General features: G+C 42.5%; 1 protein-coding gene and 1 pseudogene across 1 annotated transcript in view; one reads left to right on the forward strand and one right to left on the reverse strand.

Moving 5' to 3' along the window:
- Positions 1–20575, forward strand: part of PLPP3 (phospholipid phosphatase 3) — an 84820-nt gene that overhangs the window by 28252 nt on the left and 35993 nt on the right. The window contains exon 2 of the mRNA XM_004025865.5: positions 14263–14420. Coding sequence (XP_004025914.1) covers positions 14263–14420 — 158 coding nt within the window. The remainder of the gene's footprint in view (positions 1–14262; positions 14421–20575) is intronic.
- LOC129526180 (large ribosomal subunit protein eL21-like) lies at positions 12457–12923 on the reverse strand (annotated as a pseudogene).

Below are 20575 nucleotides of genomic sequence, written 5' to 3' on the forward strand. Positions count from 1 at the left end.
ACTGCCACGACTTGGCAGAGGTGGAAGGGGAGGGACTTGTATCTAGGTCTGCTAATTGCACACCACCACCAAACCAAACCAAACCAAACCCAGAAAGCCATTTTTGATTTCTCTGGTGTTCGCTTGATTAACATGGGCTGTGAAATGGTTTTCTGCAGTTCACATTGTGCGCAAGGATACCTGTGTACATCTGTGGATAATATGTATATACTGTAAGTGCTTCCCTCCCCCTCACATTATATTATAGAGTTTCCATTCTGAGGTGAGGCTACCCACGACAGAGTACAACACTGTGCAGTAGGACAGGGAGGGAGGGTGGAGAGTGGGGCTTTGCCAGAGTTCGCAAAGGCCTATGGGTTCCCAAAGCCACAGTCAAGTATTCCTCAGGCCTTTGAACAATTCCGGGGGCCTTGCTCTCCCCTCTTGTCCTTCCAATTAGATTCCAGTTGGGGATTCTTCCACTTCTTTTCAAGGCCACTTCCACAAAGGGGGAGCTGTCATGGAAGCTGATATTTCCATGAAAACTTTCCATTTCTCAGGCAAACATACCAGGCAGCTCTCATGGCAATACCATGGTGAAGGGGAATAATGTTATTTGGCATTTCGCCCTTTAAAAAAGTGTATGTGTGGGGGTGGGTGGGAGGAGGAGGATGGGCAGAGAGAACAGTGGGGGCTTTGTAATTTACTGCAATAGAGGGGTCAGGTGGGCTGGGTTACAAGGGGAGGAAGGGCATAGAGAAGGCCTGAACCCCCCTTGGGCTTCGCAACCCTCTTCCTCCCCTCTGCCTGATTCACACGTTTTGAGAGGTTGTAAAGGGCAAGCTGGGGAGTTTTTATGTTTTGATTTGGAAGAGGGACTCTAGACATTCTGTCCCTCTGAGAGAAGCTGGCTCCTTGCTGCTTTGCAAGGATTAAGGGCCTGGCTTCCAGAACCATTGAAGAAACATCCCAGGAACTACCCTTTTCTCTCAACAGCTGAAAAATGCATTACCCAGCAGTGGCTTCCTGGAGAGTTCTGGCAAAAGAGCCTCCCTCTGGAACAATAGGGTTCCTATAGCAAACCACCTAGGAGTTGTTTACTGTAGCCAGTTCTCCCAGTGTATCCAAATGCCTTACATTTTGTTATTCCCATTCTGGTGGGGGAAGGGGCGGTGCTGCAGGAGCAACTGAGGATGGTCCCAGAGTACCTGGATTTCTGACTACAGGAAGCAGCTGCCCAGTTTGTGAGTGGCTCCCCTCCTTAGCTCCAGTTAAAAGCACCTAAAGATAGAATATCTGGTGGCTTCACAGTTCCATGGAAAGTCAGCTGGACCCAGCGTCCTTTTCTGGCCTACTTCTCTGTGGCCTTATCACTATTCTTCATTTCCAGTCTTTGTAAAATCAAGCTCATACTCCTTACCCGGAAAGGATTATTGGTCAGAATAAGGGAGGTGCAGCAATAAAGTGACCAGGAAAGTGTCTAGCGGTAGCTAATGTTAATTCCCACCTCCCTCCAACCCACCGCCCATTTTTGCTGATGCCTACTACTTCAACAGAGCCAAGAGCTGCCAAACATTCGTTCAATTTTTATCTGAAGGTCTGCAGATTTTGGGGTGTTTTCTGGAGCTGTTCTTTATCAATGAGCATCTTTGAAGTCCAGAGGTCTCTACTCAGCCAGTCTGCCTTCACAAACCTAAAAGAAAGTTGAGTGCTCCTCAGTTACCCCAGCTGGGACAAAGGTAGGTGGTGAAGCCCCTCTATCATGTAAAGATGCTATGGAAATGAAACCTTGCTTACAAAATACTCTGCAGTCCTTGGATAAAGACGAAAACTCTTAAAATTAGAAAGGTCCACAAGACACCTGGGAAAACCAGCCCTTTCATTTTGCACATGAAGAAAATGAACCCCAGAGAGCAGTTGAGGAAGTGTGATCCTGTGATCACACTGGTAGTTGGTGGCAGAGCTAAAACTGATGGTAATAATAACATAAAGTTATTACTTAACTCCCAGACTTGCTTGTGCAGTCTTACTGATATCAGACATTTCTTCATTGAACCAATGACTAGTGTTGACTTACTTTCCCTGCCAGGATATTGACGGAGCTGATCCACCTTGGACCACTTGAGGTTTCCATTACCCAGTAGGCGAAAAGAATGGCCACACAGAATAGAACGCCTCCAGTGGATTTCAATTTATTTCATTTTACAATAATCCTAGTGATGACTAAAGTAGAAACCTTTTTTCCCAAGTAAGAAAATTCTTCTGGATTTAACAACATTAACATCTTTCACTGCCAGTTCGCTTCCTTTTTAGCAAGCATCTTTTCAGCATCTATTGTTTTAGGAACTAGACAGGCTCCCTCAAAGTACTTTTCTAATTTTTTTCCTTAGCATTAAAGGTTGGGAGATAGTAAGAACTGAACAAAGCAGCAGTTTTGTTAACTTCTTGGGAAGAAAACCTTTTCAGTTCTGGATCTTTTTTTTTTGTTTTTTTTTTTGGTATAGCCTTAAATTGGCTATACCAATTGGCATTCAAATGACATGGCATTCAAATGACAGCAAGGAGTATTTCAAATTCATTTACTGGATTAGTCAGTAAATAGGTATTGCATGCCAGCTGGCTGCCAGGTCATGTGCTGAGGGTGTCCTCAGTGCTCTCACTTTAGTAATGCCCCTGTGGAAGTTCTTGTCACATTGTTGATGGGTGGTTGTTCCCAGAGTATGCATTTTTAGGGGGGCAGAGACCACATCTTATTAACTTCTGTAGCTCATAATTCTCCCAGTGAGGAGTTTCCCCTTCAAAAGAGGAATTTTCTCCCTCATTTTCTTGCCACCCATTGCCATTTGGAAAACTCAGTGGGCCATGGAGAAGCCTTAGATCTCTGGGAAAAGAAGTTTGAGTTGTACTTCAGTTGGGTATTTTGTAATGCCATTTACTCCCTGGATACTTCTAAAATGAAAATGTAGCCTGTAAGGACAGCACAGAGAGAGGAAATCAACTACAAATTAAAAAGTGATTAGTGAGTGTTTAGGCAGAAGGTCAAAGGGATTAGTTTGGACTTCAAACTTTTCAGCTTTCAAGGTTTGTATTCAGTTACAAAATTACATCCCTGAATTATTTGTGCAGGTGGCAGCTGTCAGATTTGAAGAAAGTTTCTGTGTTTTACAAAAGGAACATTGACAGGACTGGGAATGGGGAGTGTGCTCCCAGGGTGAGGGTTGTCCTATCCACAGCACCCTGGAACGGCTCCAGTCTTGCTCAATGCAAGTGACAGTCCTTGTCTGAGCTGACACAGCCCTGTCCAGGTTACTCCAACCACCTTAGTGAGGAAACCAGTCAAGCCAGTTGATTGGCATCATGTAAACAGCTTGATAGTAGATTTTCAGGACTGGGAAGGAAGAGAACTAATCTTTGTTAAATACCTGCCTTCTGATATTTCATCCTCACAGCTTTTCAAAGTGGATATTGGCATCCTCTTTTTAGAGTTGAGGCTCAGAGAAATTAGGCAACTTGCTGAAGATCACATAGAGTGTCAGTGGCAAAACTGGTTTTCAAACCCAGGTCTGAGTTGCTTTCTTGAGATCTGTGCTCTTCCTCTTACTTGGAGCTTTCTTTAGGGCAGAAATTCCCAAGAGGATCCCAGCAAATGGGTTAGGGGTGTGCTGAAATGGATCCCTTAGCCCTTGGGCAGCTGGGCAGGGTGGGGCATGGCAGCTGAATCACTGAGCAGCAGTCTCCTCAGCTTGCCTAGGAGTGCCCTATAGAGTATTTTCTAATAGTATCACTATGTGGAAAAGGCTGGAAACTGAAGATAAGTGTCTTATTCTTAGCCATCCGCCCTAACCACCCATCTGAGACTTGAAGCTGGTTAGGATCCCTGTAAACAATTCCTGATGGAATTGTCTACTCTTTATTAGGGTATGGGATGTTGTGCTGTTTTGGGGGATTGCATTAAAAAACAGGATTTGGGATGTGGGAGAGATTAGGTTAAAATTTAGAAAGTGGGGAGAAAACGATCCACAAGTCCTAGAGTGTATTTGGTAGGGAGCCAGGTCTTCCAGATTTTGGTTTGTTTCCTATGCATTTATTCAGTACACATTTGTTGAACTCCCACTATGTGCCAGGAATCCTTCCTTGTATCAGGGACACAGAGATAAATAACGTGAACCCTTTTCTGAGGATCTTAGCTAGTGCAGGAGATTTATGGGAAAGGAATAATTACGATGTTAGACAGTGGGGGCCCTCAACCTTCCCATCTATTAAATGAGAACAAATGACATTAAGATCTCTTACAGTTCTAAACTTTCATCAGGATATTACTGATATGCACCTAACTCCATTCTGAGTAAGATTTATGATGCCAACAAATATCTGATGGACTTTAATTTTTAACTCCCTTCTCACCTTGCTTTTATTTTTTAATCTTTAGAATTAGTGGGCTTCTATCAGAAGATTGTTTTTGTTTTGATTTTAGATAGCTATTGCTTTTAAAAATAAAACTCTCTGATATTCCCATTTAGTATCACATAGAGAGCTATAAGTTGGGTCCACTGTATCTTCTGAAGCATAACCATGCAATTTATTAAGATAAGCTACCTTACCTGGCCAGTAAGGTAGATGTTCATTTTGACCTAACCACCAGCCTCATGGAGTCAATTTGGTAAGGGCTTTCTATTTCAGCAAGGCTTTGTTTCACATCCCTGTTCATTTTACTGTGTGACCTTTGGCAAGTTACTTAGCTTCTAAGCCTCAGTTTCCCCATAACTAAAATGCAGAAATGAACTACCTTGCCCTGGTGACTTGACATGATCTTTGGGTTTATAATTGAAAACATAGATAGGAGGCTCAGTCTTGGGTTAAGATTAAGACATACGCATAAATCCACACACACACATAACCATATACACATATATATACATGTCTAATGTGGCCATTACTTACTATGGGAGACATTACGGAATCGAGTTATTTCTATTTTCATAGGTTTATCCAAGGGTCATTAACCAAGGACTCTTACTCTCTACAGCAAGGATAAAGTCAAATGTTTACAAAGCCAGGCAATTAACATAGATGACTACAGTGGACCAGGTATAAGAAAATTGACAGTGCAAGCTCAATGAGAATGGCAACCCACAGACAGCCTTCATGTCAGGGAGATAGTGGGGAGTAGGTGGCTCCTGGAGAATGTGTATATGCTTCCTGCAGGAAGGCAGCCGCTGTTATTACTGCCTGCATTGCCACACACTTTAGAGCTGGTTTAAGAAGCTGGGAATCTGGATGTTATCTGCCTGTTATTAAATGTTAACAACTAATTTAAAACATTTTAAACCCTAGGTGGGCCAAACGGAACATCTCTACAGGCCAGATTTGGCCATGGGCTGCCAGCTTGTGACCTTTGACCTAGATCGCGGGCCATGTAGCTCAGTGGCATACCTGGAGTGCCCTTGGATTGCTCACCAGGGTGATTTTGTTCTTGCAGGGCCTCCCATAATGCTCACCTCTCCACTTTTGGCACTGCATCTGGCTCCAGTCTTGCCTTTTGACTATCTCGAACTTTGGCTGTCCCTGGTGTCTGATGTCCTGCCAGTCCACGTGTTGTTTATTCTGCCACGTAGACGGGGTGTTTTGTGTACACCTGGGTAGCATGGCTTGGATGGGAGTGCACATGCTGACGAATGAATTTTTAACTGCTGGAAAAATAAAAATAAATGTATTTTTCTCAACCTTATTATAGACTTGCCTCCCATACAGCATCATGTGATCTTTTGAGAATATATGGCAGGGTTCCCACTGTGATATTTCTTCCCTATGTCAGGGTTCCGGGTCTTGCTAACCACTGTCAAAGCCCCATTTGTCTACCCAATCCCAAGAAGTTCCTGGAATTATAGGACTTTATGAGCATGCTTTTCCCTGCAGATTAGATTGCGTATGGGAAGTGGCTGGTGGGCCCATGGCTACTTGCATGAGCTTTGGACAGAAATCTGGTCACATCTTACCCCCACATAAAAGCTTTTGGTGGCTCCCTGTCACATATAAGAGCAAGAAATAACTTATTTTATAAACTACATCTTAGTCCTCCTAATCAACTCGGTACATTGGGAATTAATGTGCCAACTCTTATTGTACAGTGACAAAAATAAAGTTCAGAGAGTTAAGGTCATACAGCAAGAATGACAGTTGATAGGAGTGGAATATGAAATCTTGTCTGCCTGACTCCAAAGATCATGATTAAATTGGAAAAAATAAAGAAGCAATTAATCCTGTTAGAGTGGGTTACATGGCTAAGTAAATCCTTTGTTGGAGAGATTTAAGTCTTGAAGGATATTTAAGTCTTGAAAGATAAATAGGAGTTGTTTTAATTCAGATGTTAAAGACATTACTTCATGGAGTTTTTAGGAAGATCAAATGTGATGATTTATGTAAGAGCTCAGAAATACTTTGCATGGATGGGACTATTGCTGTGTCTTAACTCTGGGCAACCGTGTTGCAAATGAATGCCTTTGGGTCATAAGGGAGACTTATGAGGCAGAGAGAGAGTGGCTGGATCTGTATGGTTCCATCTTAACATCTAAAGAGGAGCCTTGGTTTCTGCCCTTGTCCACTTTCAAGAGTTTCGTAGCTGACTTTCTAGGTTGCTAATATGTGAATAGACATAGTTCATGTATCCTTAGCAATAAAGGCTAACTGGTCCCATCTCTGAATGAATTCTAGAGTCAGACAGTTCTATTATGTATCTTGTTTATGCCTCTTATCCTCAGAGTGGATACTGAAACAAATTACAACCTCTCTGACCCTTGGTCTTTTGTCTATATTGTAATAATTAATTTAGAAAATTGTTTTGAGAATTAAATCAATTGATGTATCCAAAGCTCCTAGCACATAGTGGGTGCCCAATAAATGTATACTTACTCTCCCTTATTTAAAGAGGATCCAAAAGGAAGGAGGTCTTGGGAAGTGACTCAGCTTTACCTGGGATGGAAGGATTATGAGTCCTGTTGGCTCTGGTAGTTGTGTTTCACTAGAAATAAAACACCTCATTTGTGAAATATATAATGATGACAAAAGAGGTTTGGAGTTCTTTCAATTAAAGATATGAACCATGAGTTGCTGGTCAGTTTGTTTTATTTGCAGATGAATGTGGCAACCCTTTAAAAATCCAACAGAAAGGGCCGAAACAGCTAGAGCTGGGGATTTTAAGGAGGCTGATGTTAATTATTTTAAAAATAAAATGTTTTCACTGTAAGCACTTTCAAATAAGAATGGACATCCAAAGTTCTTTTTAACGCCCATGGTTAAACTAAAACAGATTTCTCTTTGTCATGGAAACTGAGACTTTCAGAAGGCAGGGAACTCAAAAGCACTGCAGTATTTTACTCACCTTTGTTTTCCCCAGCACCTAACACGGTACTCAGTACTTAGGAAAGAGCCATACTTGTTTGTTGAGTTGGACTAAAGACCTTGATTTGGGGTCAGGAAACCCAAGTACTAGGACTAGATCTGCCACTGGTTTCTCCATTTCTACCACGTAGTTGCTTTTGGTTCCAACAGTCTTCTTTTTGTGGAGAAAGGGCCTGAACTTTCCAGTACTGAAGAATGAGCGATTGCCAAGGAAGACCTCTAGACCCAGAATATTGCGTGTTCACACCAGCCAACAGCAAGTGTTTTTCATGGCAGCCTGTTTCAAAGGTAGAAAAATGCCTTCATAGTAAACTTAGTTTTGTCTCATCTGGATTGTGTCCAGTCTGAAAATCTGGACAAATATCGTAAACCAAAGAAAGTTTGCACACTTCTAAGACCAGTAGCAATTAATTACTTTAAATAGAAGCCCTGTCACTTACAAGCAACATAAATATTTGTATTTTGAACCTCTAAGTAATAGTTGTGTTGACCATTCTGGCCTTAAGTGATTTAAAAAAATCAGTGAGTGATATTTTAACAGGGAATATGTTTATAAAGAAAGGGAGGGTCAGGTCGTAGAGTAAGAAAATATAAGCCAAAAGACAGACAGATGTGGGTTCAAAACCCAGTGACCAATTTACTCACTTGGGGACCTTGTACCAGTTATAAAACTTCTGGCCTCAGTTTTCTGTTGGGTATACATGAAAATAATAACCCACAATGTTTCATAGCTATCGTGGAGATTAAATTAATTAATTCCTAAAGTCTAAACTCCTTCAAGGTCCAGGGTCTTCAGTCTATATTTTGAATAGGTGGTCCAAATTGGGACCATTGCTAGCTCTGCATTTTAGGTGAACTGATGAACATTTCTGATCCTCAGTTTTTCCATTTGTAAGATGGGTAGAACAGTACCTACTCATAACTCTGTACTGTAGGTAAGATGTATAAACTTTTTATCACAGAGTTCTTTTTTTTTTTTTTTTTTTGGAAACAAGATCTGGCTCTGTCACCCAGACTGGAGTGCAGTGGTGCAATCTTGGCTTACTGCAACCTCCGCCTTCTGGGCTCAAGTTATCCTCTTACCTCCTGAGTAGCTGGGACTACAGGCATGCACCACCACACTCGGCTAATTTTTGTTTTTTTGGTAGAGATGGAGTTTCATCATGTTGCCAAGGCTGGTCTCGGACTTATGAGCTCAAGCAATGCAACTGCCTCAGCCTCCCAAAGGGCTAGGATTACAGAAATGAGCCACCGCAGCTGGCCTTGTCACAGAGTTCTAATAGCTGCCCAATTTGAGTAATTATGCTATACCAGATGCCTATTTTTGTGCAACCAGTATTATTTTGTGGATAGATGTGTAGGCTTTCTGCAGATGTTAGTTTAATTATTATTCTCGCAGATCTTGGACTTCACGTATTTTATAATGACTATGGATTGTTTTGAGTGGAAAATTGAACAACTCTGGAAAATGACATGAAGGACCTGGTATGTAGAAGACATAAAAGTCCTCTCCTGGTGCTCTGATTTTGGTCAAAAAATGCAAAGATTCCTTCTTCACCCTTCCCATCATTCTCTTCTTAGCCTCACCAAGGGCTTTCTAAAAAGCACTTTGTGAGAAGGAGGCTGTGTTTAATTTTGTGCAAAGGTGAACTGTGGCTGCAGGGAGCAGGGCTTTGGGGCCAGGTCACTTGGGTAACACTTCCCACATGAGTTTATCAATGGGTGGGCCACAAAAACTTAGTCTGTGTTTTTTTACACTCCACCCCCAAACCACCCAACCTGCCCCAGTGTTAGTTTTTCAAAGCCAGAGAAGTTTCAAAGGCCTGAACCCAACACAGGGGCCTTTCTTCATGCTTTGATTTTATGCCCATTAAGTGTTTGTCAGTGAGTTCGTATTTCACCTCCTCTGCAACCTACACATCCCAAGAAATCCCCAGAGGTATAGGAAGTTAATTGATCCTTGATTAAAGGAAGGAGAAATGCTTGGGTCTGGGTCTCGGTCTGCACTCACTAGATTCTTTTTTTTTTGGTCACGCTTTGCAAAAATGTTGTAATGCACCTTTTATTACGAATACATTTAAACTCCAGGCTATTGCCTTCAGAGTTTGATGAAATTAGTTACCTAGCACATGTGTGATACACAGTGAAAGTTCAGTGAACTTGAGCCAGTGCCATTCCCTTGATTGTTCTGAACAGTGCCTTTTTCATCAGAGGCCATGAGATTTGCTGAGCTTCAGTTAATTTACTAATACTTATAGGTGCTTCCTTCTCTGAAGAGTGACTCACTTTATAGAAAGCACCCAAAATCAGAGTCAGATCATTTGAAACCTGTTCAGCTCCATAACTTACTTGCAGAGTGACTGGTAAGTCACTTTAATCTCTTTGAACCTTAGGGTGGCTTAATGTATTAGTTTTTATGACTGTTTATCCTATTAGCCTTTGGGCCACTTGAAGGTTGGAACGTAGCCTCTTTCATTTCAGTGGCCCAGTCAATGCCTAGACCGTGGTAGGCAGCCAGGTTTGTCAGTCTACAATAGTTTATATGGGGACCCTCAAGACAGTTTGGGCACATACTAACTGTTTAGTAAATATTACCTATTATTTATGCTTTGTGGTATTTTCGCCTTTCTTTCCTTCATTCCCTTCATCTCCTCTAGCTCTATAGCAAACTTTAAAATTGTATTCGTTTAATAGCCATGTTTTGTGACTGACAATATTGAAATCCCTAAACTGCACTGATTTTTTTATGGTTGTACTTAGCCCGTGGACTCTAGAAACCCCTCCTACTTATATAAGGGTTAACTGAAGTCTCCCACCCTCTGTTGGACACCTTGAAAGACTAGTAGAATAGTCTTTGTGTCCTTGGTGTACTCTATGCATATGTCAGTCATCACACTAGAAATAATTCAGGGTTCTTGCTTTTTTGACTGTCTTACAACACTGTGAACTCCTCTGGGGCAGGTACTATGATGTATTCACTTCCAGAATTCCAGTGTCTAGCACTGGGAAATTTCTCCAAATGAAGTGATAAGGGACTATAGTAATTGGTAATAAAGATGGTGACGGTATTGGAACTAAAGGTTGTTGGAGAAGAACAGCCTCTTCTCTGTGTCCTGGAAGGGCAAGGCACAGTGTTATATCTCTGCCTAGTTGCCTAGTTGGACTAGCTGCCTAGTTGGGGGGTTGTTTATGCTTTTCCCATCAACTGAAGGAAATCTGTGGTTACTCTTCCTGGATCAAAATCAAGATTTGACTGGCATCACCCTCAATAATACCACAAGTTTATAGGGGAGACAAAAAAAAGCCATCGGGTTTTGTAAATGCCATCTGCATGCCTTTCAAGAAAATAAACAGAACATATTCAGCTCCAATTTCTTGTCTGTTTGTGGTCTTCATCCACATAATCAGAACCGGAAACCCTCCCCAAGCCATAGGCAAAGAAAGAGGAAAAAGGATTTGGACTGTTCTCAGTTTAAAAGTGGGCAAAGGACTGACCAGATTTTTTTCCCTTGCCTTCTCTGTGAGGCTTTTTTCCCTTCTCTTTTTAACATTCATTGAGTGTCCACAGTGTGTCCCGGACTCTATGCTGGCATTACTTAGTGCTATTGCCTTGACTTTCTTCTCAACTGATTTTGATGATATGTGTCTTCCCCTGCTGGATTGTAAGCTTCTTGAGGGCAGGGTCTGGGTCATCTTTGTGTTCCTTGTAACTTAATATATATAGTTAAGCCTCAGTAAATATTTGTTGAATGAATGCTTTAATTTTTATATAATCCCAACCACCCTAAAGTTAGATTTCATTCTTCCCATTAAACAGATGAGAAAGGGAGTTTTGGAGATGTGAAATAACTTACTCAAGTAGTAGGGAGCAGAGTCAAGATCATTAACCCAGTTCTGTCTAACTCCAAAACTCTTTTATATGTGTTTTATTGTCCATAGAAACATATGTTTTACAGGCCTATCATGTGAGCACTATTAAAAATAGAAGCTGGAGGTCTGAGAGTGGAGTGCAAATGTAAGGAACTTGGGGTCTGTTCCCTTCCTGAGTTTATTAGCAACACTTTGGCTCCTAGGCACCAGAGCAACTGCAGCTCAACTTTTAAATCTCAATATGTGGAACTTTAAAAGCAGACTATTAATAATATCATACTGCTGGCTTCTCAGCTACTTTTCATAGCCAACTTGGTTGCATTTCAAAATGTTCAGGCAGTGGCATGAAGATGGTTCGGGACCATATGATTTCTCTCCCAGGCTCCTAACCCCTAAAGATCATTTCTAAGCCAGAACGTTTATCCACTGCCTTTCCCTGCCCCCCTCTCCTCCATTGCAGAGACAAAGTTTTAAAACCTAATGGCTATTGCCTGTCACGGCCCCTCTGTGTTTACTTTGAGAAGGTCAGGCACAATACTGTGGTGTGTTGCTGTTCTTTCTTTTCAAAGCACCAGTATGAATTTGATAAAGTAAATTGTTGTTCTAGCAGGAAGCAGTTAGGGGTCACAAAATAAATAGCCATAGAATTCAAATAAATCCAAAGAATAAAACCAAATAAATCCATGTGTGTATGCACAGTGATACATAAATACACTTTTTAGAAAGTGAGCATTTTTATCACTGCCGGTCTGGACCAAAGTAATTGAAAAATTGTGGAGTTCATGGTGCTTTTTTTTAGAGGTGGTCTGGGACTTCAAGCAACATGACATGAATTTAATTCCTTTTGAAAAACATGAAAAATGGGATTTTATCTTTTAAACAACTGTTTATCTTGGGATTTTTCAGCTAATGAAATTCACATTTGAATGAAATCCATTTGCAAAGTTAAATTAGGGATTTAAGCATTTGGAGGTGGACTAAGAGACCCTGAATGAGCTCAGTATTCTCTCTGAGCCTCTGTTCCCTCCACCTGAAGATGGGTGGTAGTGCTTAAATAATACTTCAATGCAAAAATGGGTATAAAGAACCCAACACATTGTGAGTATGTATTCAATAGTGGCTGTATTATCCACTGTGTGTGTGTGTGTGTTTTTTTTTTTTTACAGTCCAGAAGTCTTGTATTTATTTTATTATTTTTTTTAACATCTACTATGCCATGAGTTCATAGGGAATACGTTCCAGCAGCAGGCTCCTTCCCCTTGGTTCTCACAAAGTTGCGCTTCTCTCAGTAGAGCAGGCCGGCACTTCAGTTGAACTCTTTGGCTTTCTTTTTCTGATCATTTTCCTTCATGTTTTTTAGGAAGTTATCTCAGCTCTTGGAGTGCTTAATGTGCTCAATATGCACATTAATTCTCTTGGCAAGAATCTTCCCCTTAACTTTTTTGTTTACAACAATACCAACGGCATGCTGGGGAACACTGCAGACTCTTCCAGTTTAGCCATGGTAACACTTGTGGGGCATTCTTTTTAGAACAGTACCCATTCCCTTAGATGTCTACAACATCACCTTTCTCATAGATTCTCATATACGTGGCCAAATAAACAACTCCATGTTTTCTAAAAGGTCTAGAGAACATCTATCGGGTGCCTCTTCTCTTTCCCTTTGTGTTCATCATTTTGGTGAATTACTGGAAGATGGCAGTTCCAGCTGAAAGGCCACTGTGTTTTTGGTGGTCTTCGCTAGTTCCAAGATTTGTAAAAGAGCTGGTCCTTTTACTTTGCGAAGTGTCATTGGAGCTTGGTATTGCAGTTGGATAGTTGGGGAGGAAGAGGTATTTTGGTCTAAGAGAATAGCATGAATCCACAGTCTCTGTGTACTGGTTTCTTGGAGGCTTACTGAAGAGGAGCAGCAGAGCATGAAGCTGGAGAGATGTCCAGGTCATGGGAACTCCTAAAGTCATACTTAGGGACTTTATTTCACCCTGTGTCATGGGGAGCCATTGAAGAGGCTTTAGCAAGGCTTTGACGTGCTCATGGTCCAAGCCCTTCAGGAAGCAAACTGGTGGCTATCTGTAGAAGGGAATGGGGGCCGTGAGCCTGATTAGGAGGCTTTTGTAGCATCCAGACAAGAGTTATCATGGGCCTTTGCTTTTTAAGTCAAGGTTGTGAGGGACTTTTCTTGGCAGGTGATGGAATCCATTTGCCATGACCTTTGAGAGAATAGTATCTGAGCTGGCCACTGATAACCAGCAGCAACTGCAAGAGCCACTTGGTTCTCCTGGGTGCCCTGGGCCCTCTATCCAGGTCTGCAGGCAGCAGGGCCAAGCTCAGCTCTGCTCACTCTTATTGGTAGTTCTTTGAACAGTGAAAGAAAAGCCTGGAAAATGGCATTCATGAAGCAGCTACTATGTGCCAGGCACTGTGCTAGAGGTTGTGTGTGCGTTGATCTCCTTTAGTCATCACCACAACTCATTTTACTGTGGGAAAAAACTGGGACTCAGGGAAATGGAGTGGGAACCAGAGGAAGTGCTGGATCTGGGGTTCACATCCAGATTTTTTTACTCCAAGGCCTTCACTACCCCAGGCAGCACAGCCTTAGTGAGCTTCTCAAAGGGGAAATGGTTAAGAGCTAAGAAATCAATGCCCTTGGAAGCATAAATCATGAGATTTGGGGCTATATTAGTAAATGTTGCGATTTGGGTTTTAATTTTTAGCAGGGTATTGTAGAACAGTGGGAAAACCCCTGCTCTGGCTCTTTCACTGCCTACCTCCGAGCTCTTGGGGAAGAGAAGAGGATAATGCCTCTCTCCTCATGGGGGTGTGGAAAGGAGGAATGGGGTTGTGCATAGCGAAAGCTCTCTCTAGGCAGTAGATCTCTACAAATGGAAGGAATGATTATCACTCTCAGTGATATTTGGGATGGTCTTTTCTTTAAGTTCCTCTTTGGCACTGATGTTTTCCCCTTCCTTTTTTTCTTTTTTTTTCTGGTATATGCCATGGTTCCACCTGGAACAGCGGGCCTCCCCTTCCTCATCATCGAGACAAGCACCATCAAGCCTTACCACCGAGGGTTTTACTGCAATGATGAGAGCATCAAGTACCCACTGAAAACTGGTGAGACAATAAATGACGCTGTGCTCTGTGCCGTGGGGATCGTCATTGCCATCCTCGCGGTAAGTGTCCAGACTCTGCTATGGTGGATCCTGTCTGACTTCTTCCTGTATTGTCATATTATAGAATGTCTGAGCCAACAGAGACTTATACCAAGTAGAAGCCAACTTTCTCTGGCCTGTATTTAGCCAAGAAGGAAGGTAGCTAATCCTGAGAACACTAAATATGAAGTAAGTGCTATCACCCCCGTTATACAGATGGGAGAGTTAAATGACATACTCAAAGACTACAGCTATAAAAAATTCAGGTTCAGCCTGTGCCTGGCTGATTTCAAAGCCCCCTTTCCATCTCGCAGACTTACAGTTCAGGAAGGCTAACCTGTCCAAATGAACTGCTCAAGGGGATAGGCAGTTAGCTTATCTTGCCTACTCTGGATCAAATGTAAGCTGCTGATGTTATATGTACACATTTCATGTAGTTTTCTTTTGACTTGCCCACTCTGGAGGTTGGTTGTAAACTTTGAGACCCCTCTTTGTCTTTTAATAACATCGTAAACCAGGCACACAATCAACAGCTTGAATTTGGGGAGGGGGAAGGGAGGCTAGTAGAATTCTTTCCAACCTTTAAAAGAAAAATAGTCCGTTTGGCAGTAGTTTCTTAAAGGTGGACTAAGGATCTTTGTGTTTGAAAACTGAAAAATGAAAGGCCTAGTTTTCCTGTGTGCTCCAAATTGACAGTTGTGGGTTTGAGTTTCTAGGAAGAATGGCTTTCCCTGAAAAAGGTGTTTGTCGTGGAAGGCAAATAATTGCACAGTATCATGTACTGAGGTTTGAACAGGTGTTTTTGAAAGTTGGAGGATCAGTTAATTGAACGCTTCAAAGGAGCCCACTATACCCAAGAGTGTGGTGAGATAAGAAAAGCACAGGGACAGGAATGTCACATGCTTGTCACTCTCTGTGGCATTATTCCCAGCTTGCCTAGTGGGCTGCTCCCAGACACAGGGCAGTGGAAAGAGACACTCTTCAGAGCCTCTCGTAGCTATGTGAATTAGGTGGATCATTGATTTCTTTAACCTTCAATTTCCTCATCTGTAAAATGAGATTGCTGTTTGGATTCCCTCAAGGGGATCGCTGTAAGAATCAAATGAATGCCATAATGCCTGGAATTGCACTCTGCAGCAGTGGGCTCACTGGAACGTTCAGAGTCTTTTAGTTGGGAATGGTTCTGGTTTTCTAACCTGGCCCCAGGATGGGCAAAGGAAAATGCTAAAGTAGCTTCTTTAGAGTTCATGTGTCTCCTCCCATCCTTCCTTCCCCAAGCAGAGCTTCAGGTCAGCAGCTCTTCACTTGCTGCTTGCCAAGGCCAATCCCTTTCTCCTTAAGGGATGTCAGCATTTCTTAGAAAAAAATGTGCTATTGAGAGCTTCTTTGTGGCTTGCCCCTTTCCTTGTGTTATGTTGATATTTTAATTACAGTGCTTCCTGACCTCCCAGGTTTTCTTGAAGCAGTCATGTGCTGTGGCCTCATTATACAATGAGCAACAGCATTGCTTCCCCAACCCATACAATGGCAGCAAGATGGATTAGATAGCGCTTTCCTATAGTTCCGGAGAAACACAAGCCAAGAAGTTACTGCAATAATTGTTATCTCTTGTCCAGTGCTACTGTGTATGGGAGATACACGTGAAAAATGTGGATGCATTTCACCCTTGAAACCCCAAGAGCTAGATATTCTTAGGGTTTTCAGTTTAGCACAGGGTTAAAAGCACATGCCCTGGTTCAGACCTGAACCCCTCTGCTGTGGACCATGTGGCAAATTAACCTTATGGCGCCTCCGGAAATACATCTGTTACATAGAGATACTATGTCTACTTACTAAGGTTTTGAGAATTAAATGAGCTAATGTATATAAAGTAACTCAGTGCTTGGCACATGTGGTATGCCCAGTAAATGTTAACTATTTTTATTCTAATTGAGTAAACAGAGTCAAAAAATGGTGAAGTGACAGCCAGATGTTATATCTGGCAAAAATACAGTAAGGAAAGGAACCCCAGCCTTAGCTACACCCCGCACTCTTATCTTATAGTTATTTAATTAGAACCCAGGTCTCTTGATTCTCACTCCTCTTTGCAGTAGGACTTTCTTACCTCTTGGTCCAACTGCTGTTGCATTTCAGCTGGAGACAGGTGAATTGGGGGCTCCTAATGAAGCCTCCTAGCCTGCTTACCTGTCATAACTATCAAGGGTACTCACAGAAAAAGGTAAAAGCAAAGACCTCAGAGGTGGAGGGGATAATTCACTTTTGCATTCTCAGTTCTGGAAAAGCTATAGAGTTTAAATTTAACAACAACAACAACGATGACGGCGACACATTTCTCAGTTTCCCAGCTGGCCCCATCCAGAACCCGGTTCTGATTAGAGGGCAGGAGTGACAGTCGTGGAGGGTGGAGGGGCCCAGAGCTGGAAATTGAACCATCATCCTGCTGCTTGCTGTCCTGAGCCTTCTCCTGCTGAATGTCAGGTTTGTTTAAAACAGCAAGAGAGGCCTTGACTGAGTTGGATGCCCCTGCTCCCATTCGGATGGTCCCCACAACAAAGGAACGGAATGGCAGTGGAGGAGACCAGTGTGGTTTAGAGATGCAAATCATCAGGCGTTATGGAGAAAGCAGACACCTTTCAATGGCAGGAGATATGGAAAAACCTAGTCATGTTGACCTCTTTTTCAGATGTATCTCAGATTCTGGAATTATAGCATAATAGGAATTCCTTCCAAATCCACAAAGCAATGGTTCCTATCCCTGCCTTGCAAAGGCTTAATGACTCTAGCAGCAGTAAGACTAGGAGCAAACAGTAAAATATCATCTCCTATCTCTCAGTTTTGTCTTGCACTGTATTACAAAGAGTATCATGGGCAAAGATTTAAAATGGGAAGAAATGCTAAGTATTCATTTTAAATATACATGGGCTCAGTGCTTGCCTCGCTCAGAACCTAAAAGGGGTTTATACAGATTCTTAATATCTAGGAATTGATGCATGGTTGAGTCACGGATGAATCCCCTTCTCTCCCTAGCCATAAAAATGCTACCTAACTTCACTCTGACTTCTGTAATAATATTCCTAACTAGAGAAAAAGTCAAACTTAGGCATCATCTGACTTAGGTACATGTCCCAACTTGCGTGCTTACTCATTCTGTGACTTGTCCTTCAACCTCAGAAGAGCCATTGGACCCCTTGGAGCTATACTTTGCTTTTCTATAAATTGGTCACAATGGTTCACCAATGCCATAGGCTTGTTTTGGTTGTCAAATCATGTGATATTACGTGTGTGATAAGTGAGAATCATCCTTCATATTTCTGTAGTGTTGTACAGTTTACAGCATGGCTTTTATGTGCACGCTCTTCTTTGCACCTGGTAGTAATCCTGGGAGGTTGATTCTTACAGCTAACTCAACCGGGGCTCAAGGATATTAAGTGACTCTCTCATAGCTAAGTAGTGGCATGGCCAGACCAGGAGTCCTCTGATTCCTACTGCTGTCTTCTGCAGCCTACCCTCCTTCCACAATTACTTATCAAGTGCCTATGATGTGTCAGGTGTTCACCACACAGTAGTGAACCTCAGCACAACCAGCTGCATGTTGTCTCTTGTCATGAAACTTAGCAGCTACCCCATCTCGAGCAGGCAAATAACACCTTAATACAAACTGTCATAGGCCAAGGCAGGTGGATCACTTGAGGTCAGGAGTCCGAGACCAGCCTGGTCAACATGGTGAAAACCTGTCTCTACTAAAAGTATAAAAATAAGCTGGGCTTGGTGGCATGTGCCTGTAATTCCAGCTACTTGGGAGACTGAGGCAGGAGAATCGCTTGAATCCAGGGGGTGGATGTTGCAGTGAGCCGAGATCATGCCACTGCACTCCAGCCTGGGTGACAGGACGAGACAACGTATCAAAAAGAAAAAAAAAAAAGCTACATAATAGGTTGCTGGAAGACAGGGGCCAGGTCTTTTCCTCTGGGCACATGGTAGGTACTTAAGCACCAGGCGGACATTTCTCCAGGAAGCATTCCGTAGCTGTCTCCTCCCCCACCTTCCAAAGGTCACAGAGAATCCTGGGCCCACCTCTGTGGCTGCAGTCACTGTGCTGATTGTCATGTCTGTTTACTTGTATATTTCTTGGCTACCCTGTTAGCTGCACAGGGGAGAGACAGATCTGATTTGATTTGGTATTGCTAGTGTGAGACATAGACCTTGGTGCTCAATATATGTTTGTGAAAAATCACAGAAGAGGCCATAAACTGGGGGCAGAAAATCAAAAGCATTAGGTCAAAAGATATCAGAGGATTCACAGAGCAGGGGAAAATGTCCTGTTTTCTTCCTTAAAATCTCAACTATGCTCCAGGAGGCACATGGGAACACACTCTGTACCACATGCAAATTTCTTGCTGGAGAGACGAGAAGAAGAGCTTAGTACCTGCAGGACTTGTTTATTCAGTATCATGCTTCACTTTGCCCACATCTGGACTTCATTAGTTCCTCCCCACCCCTCCATCTCCCTTTATCTACAAGAGCCCTGCCAAGAAAACAAGGTTCCCCAACATTGCCTCCTCATTAAAGGCTAGTCGAGTTTTCAACTCTGAAAAATGTGCAGTTGTGCTGGCCCAGTGGTGCATTAGTGGGAGACCCAGTCCCCCAGTTTACAATCCACTACATCTGTGCAATTACCAAGACCACCAACAGAGAGAGGCCACATTAATCCTTCAACTTCGTTGTCCCCTGATCAGATGGCTACAGAGTTCTTCTGAGACCTTCTTATCCCTGGGGGAACAGTGGGAGGGGGCATCTATTTGTGATTTAACAACACAGGCATGGAGATTGCGCTAAATTTTCATCTGTTCCCTTTCTCCACCACCCGCACTCACTCTCATGTCCTGGAAGAAGTGAGAACAGCAGCAATTCTTCCTTAGTTAGGTACAGCTCTTAGGGATTCATGACTATTTGAAAAACGGAGGTGATGATATGCTCCATTTGAAGTCATAATGCTTAGGAGGCCGAGAAATACTTTCTGTGAGGGGCAGTGTGTGTTGGGGATGGGGTGGAGAGTCAGATAACATTTATGAGCTATTTAATGGACCAGAAACTCATGTCTTATCTTAAATCCTCTTCAACAGCTATGTGAGGTTGCTATTATTTACCACATTTGACAAATGAGGGAGGACACTGAGGCTTATAAGGGTGAAGTGACTAGCCCGAGGTTACTCTGCTTAGTGAATGGGGGAACACGAATTAAAACCTAGGTCTGTTTGGCTTTCAAGCCTAAGTGCTTTAACAGATGCTAATGAAGGCCCACTCTGGTCGGTGCTATGTAGAGTGCTCTTTATTTAGTTAGCTATAAAAGCTTTTAGTTACTGGGCTTGGAGAGTTAAATGTATGGAGGAAGATAAAACATCTAGACCACTGGGCAGATGACTGCCCAAGATTGACAGTGTGCATCAATGGTTTGTAGAGATGGTGATCACCTGCTGTGTGTAGGTAGGTGCAGGGTGATACCTCCCTTATAGCAAGCAGGCTTTGTGGTAGGCACCTCGGCCTATAAGCTGATGTGTAAAATACAAATCTTGCCTTTGGATGTTATGGTTTAAAGGGAATTCAAGACAAGTACAAGTCTGACTATAGGATTAGACCCTCAAGGAAAGGAAATAATTAGTCTAAGAGGAGAGTCAGGGCAGTGCATGCTGGTGGCTGCTAGGGAGGGGAGAGCTTCAAGGATGAAACATATATCAAATGCTGCAGATTGTCTGAGGTCTAAATAAAGTGCTATGGGAGTTCAGAGGAAGAGCACTTAAGGCTAAGGCTTATGCCAAGGCTTCATCATCATCATCATTCGCTGAGCACTCGTCCCATTTAGTTTTCACCACAACCCTGCTTTCGATACTGTCATCATCTTCATTTTTAGAGATGAGGAAACTGAGACTTAGAGAGCTCAGTTGTACAAGACTCATAAGTCAAAGAGCCAAACTCTAACCCAGAACACTAGTTGGCACTTGAGCTCTACTTTAAGGCATAAGTAGGATTTTCATCAGAGAACCTGACCTAGGCAGAAGGAGTTGCTTCAGCCATTTTAGAGACTTCAAAACAATGAAGTGTTTTCAGGGAATGTAGAGCAGACCTGTTTGGCTGAATGAATGGAATATAAGGGAGTAGACAAGGTTACAGTAGGAAAA

Source organism: Gorilla gorilla, chromosome 1, assembly GCF_029281585.2.
Source record: "Gorilla gorilla gorilla isolate KB3781 chromosome 1, NHGRI_mGorGor1-v2.1_pri, whole genome shotgun sequence".
Taxonomy (NCBI): Eukaryota; Metazoa; Chordata; class Mammalia; order Primates; family Hominidae; genus Gorilla; species Gorilla gorilla.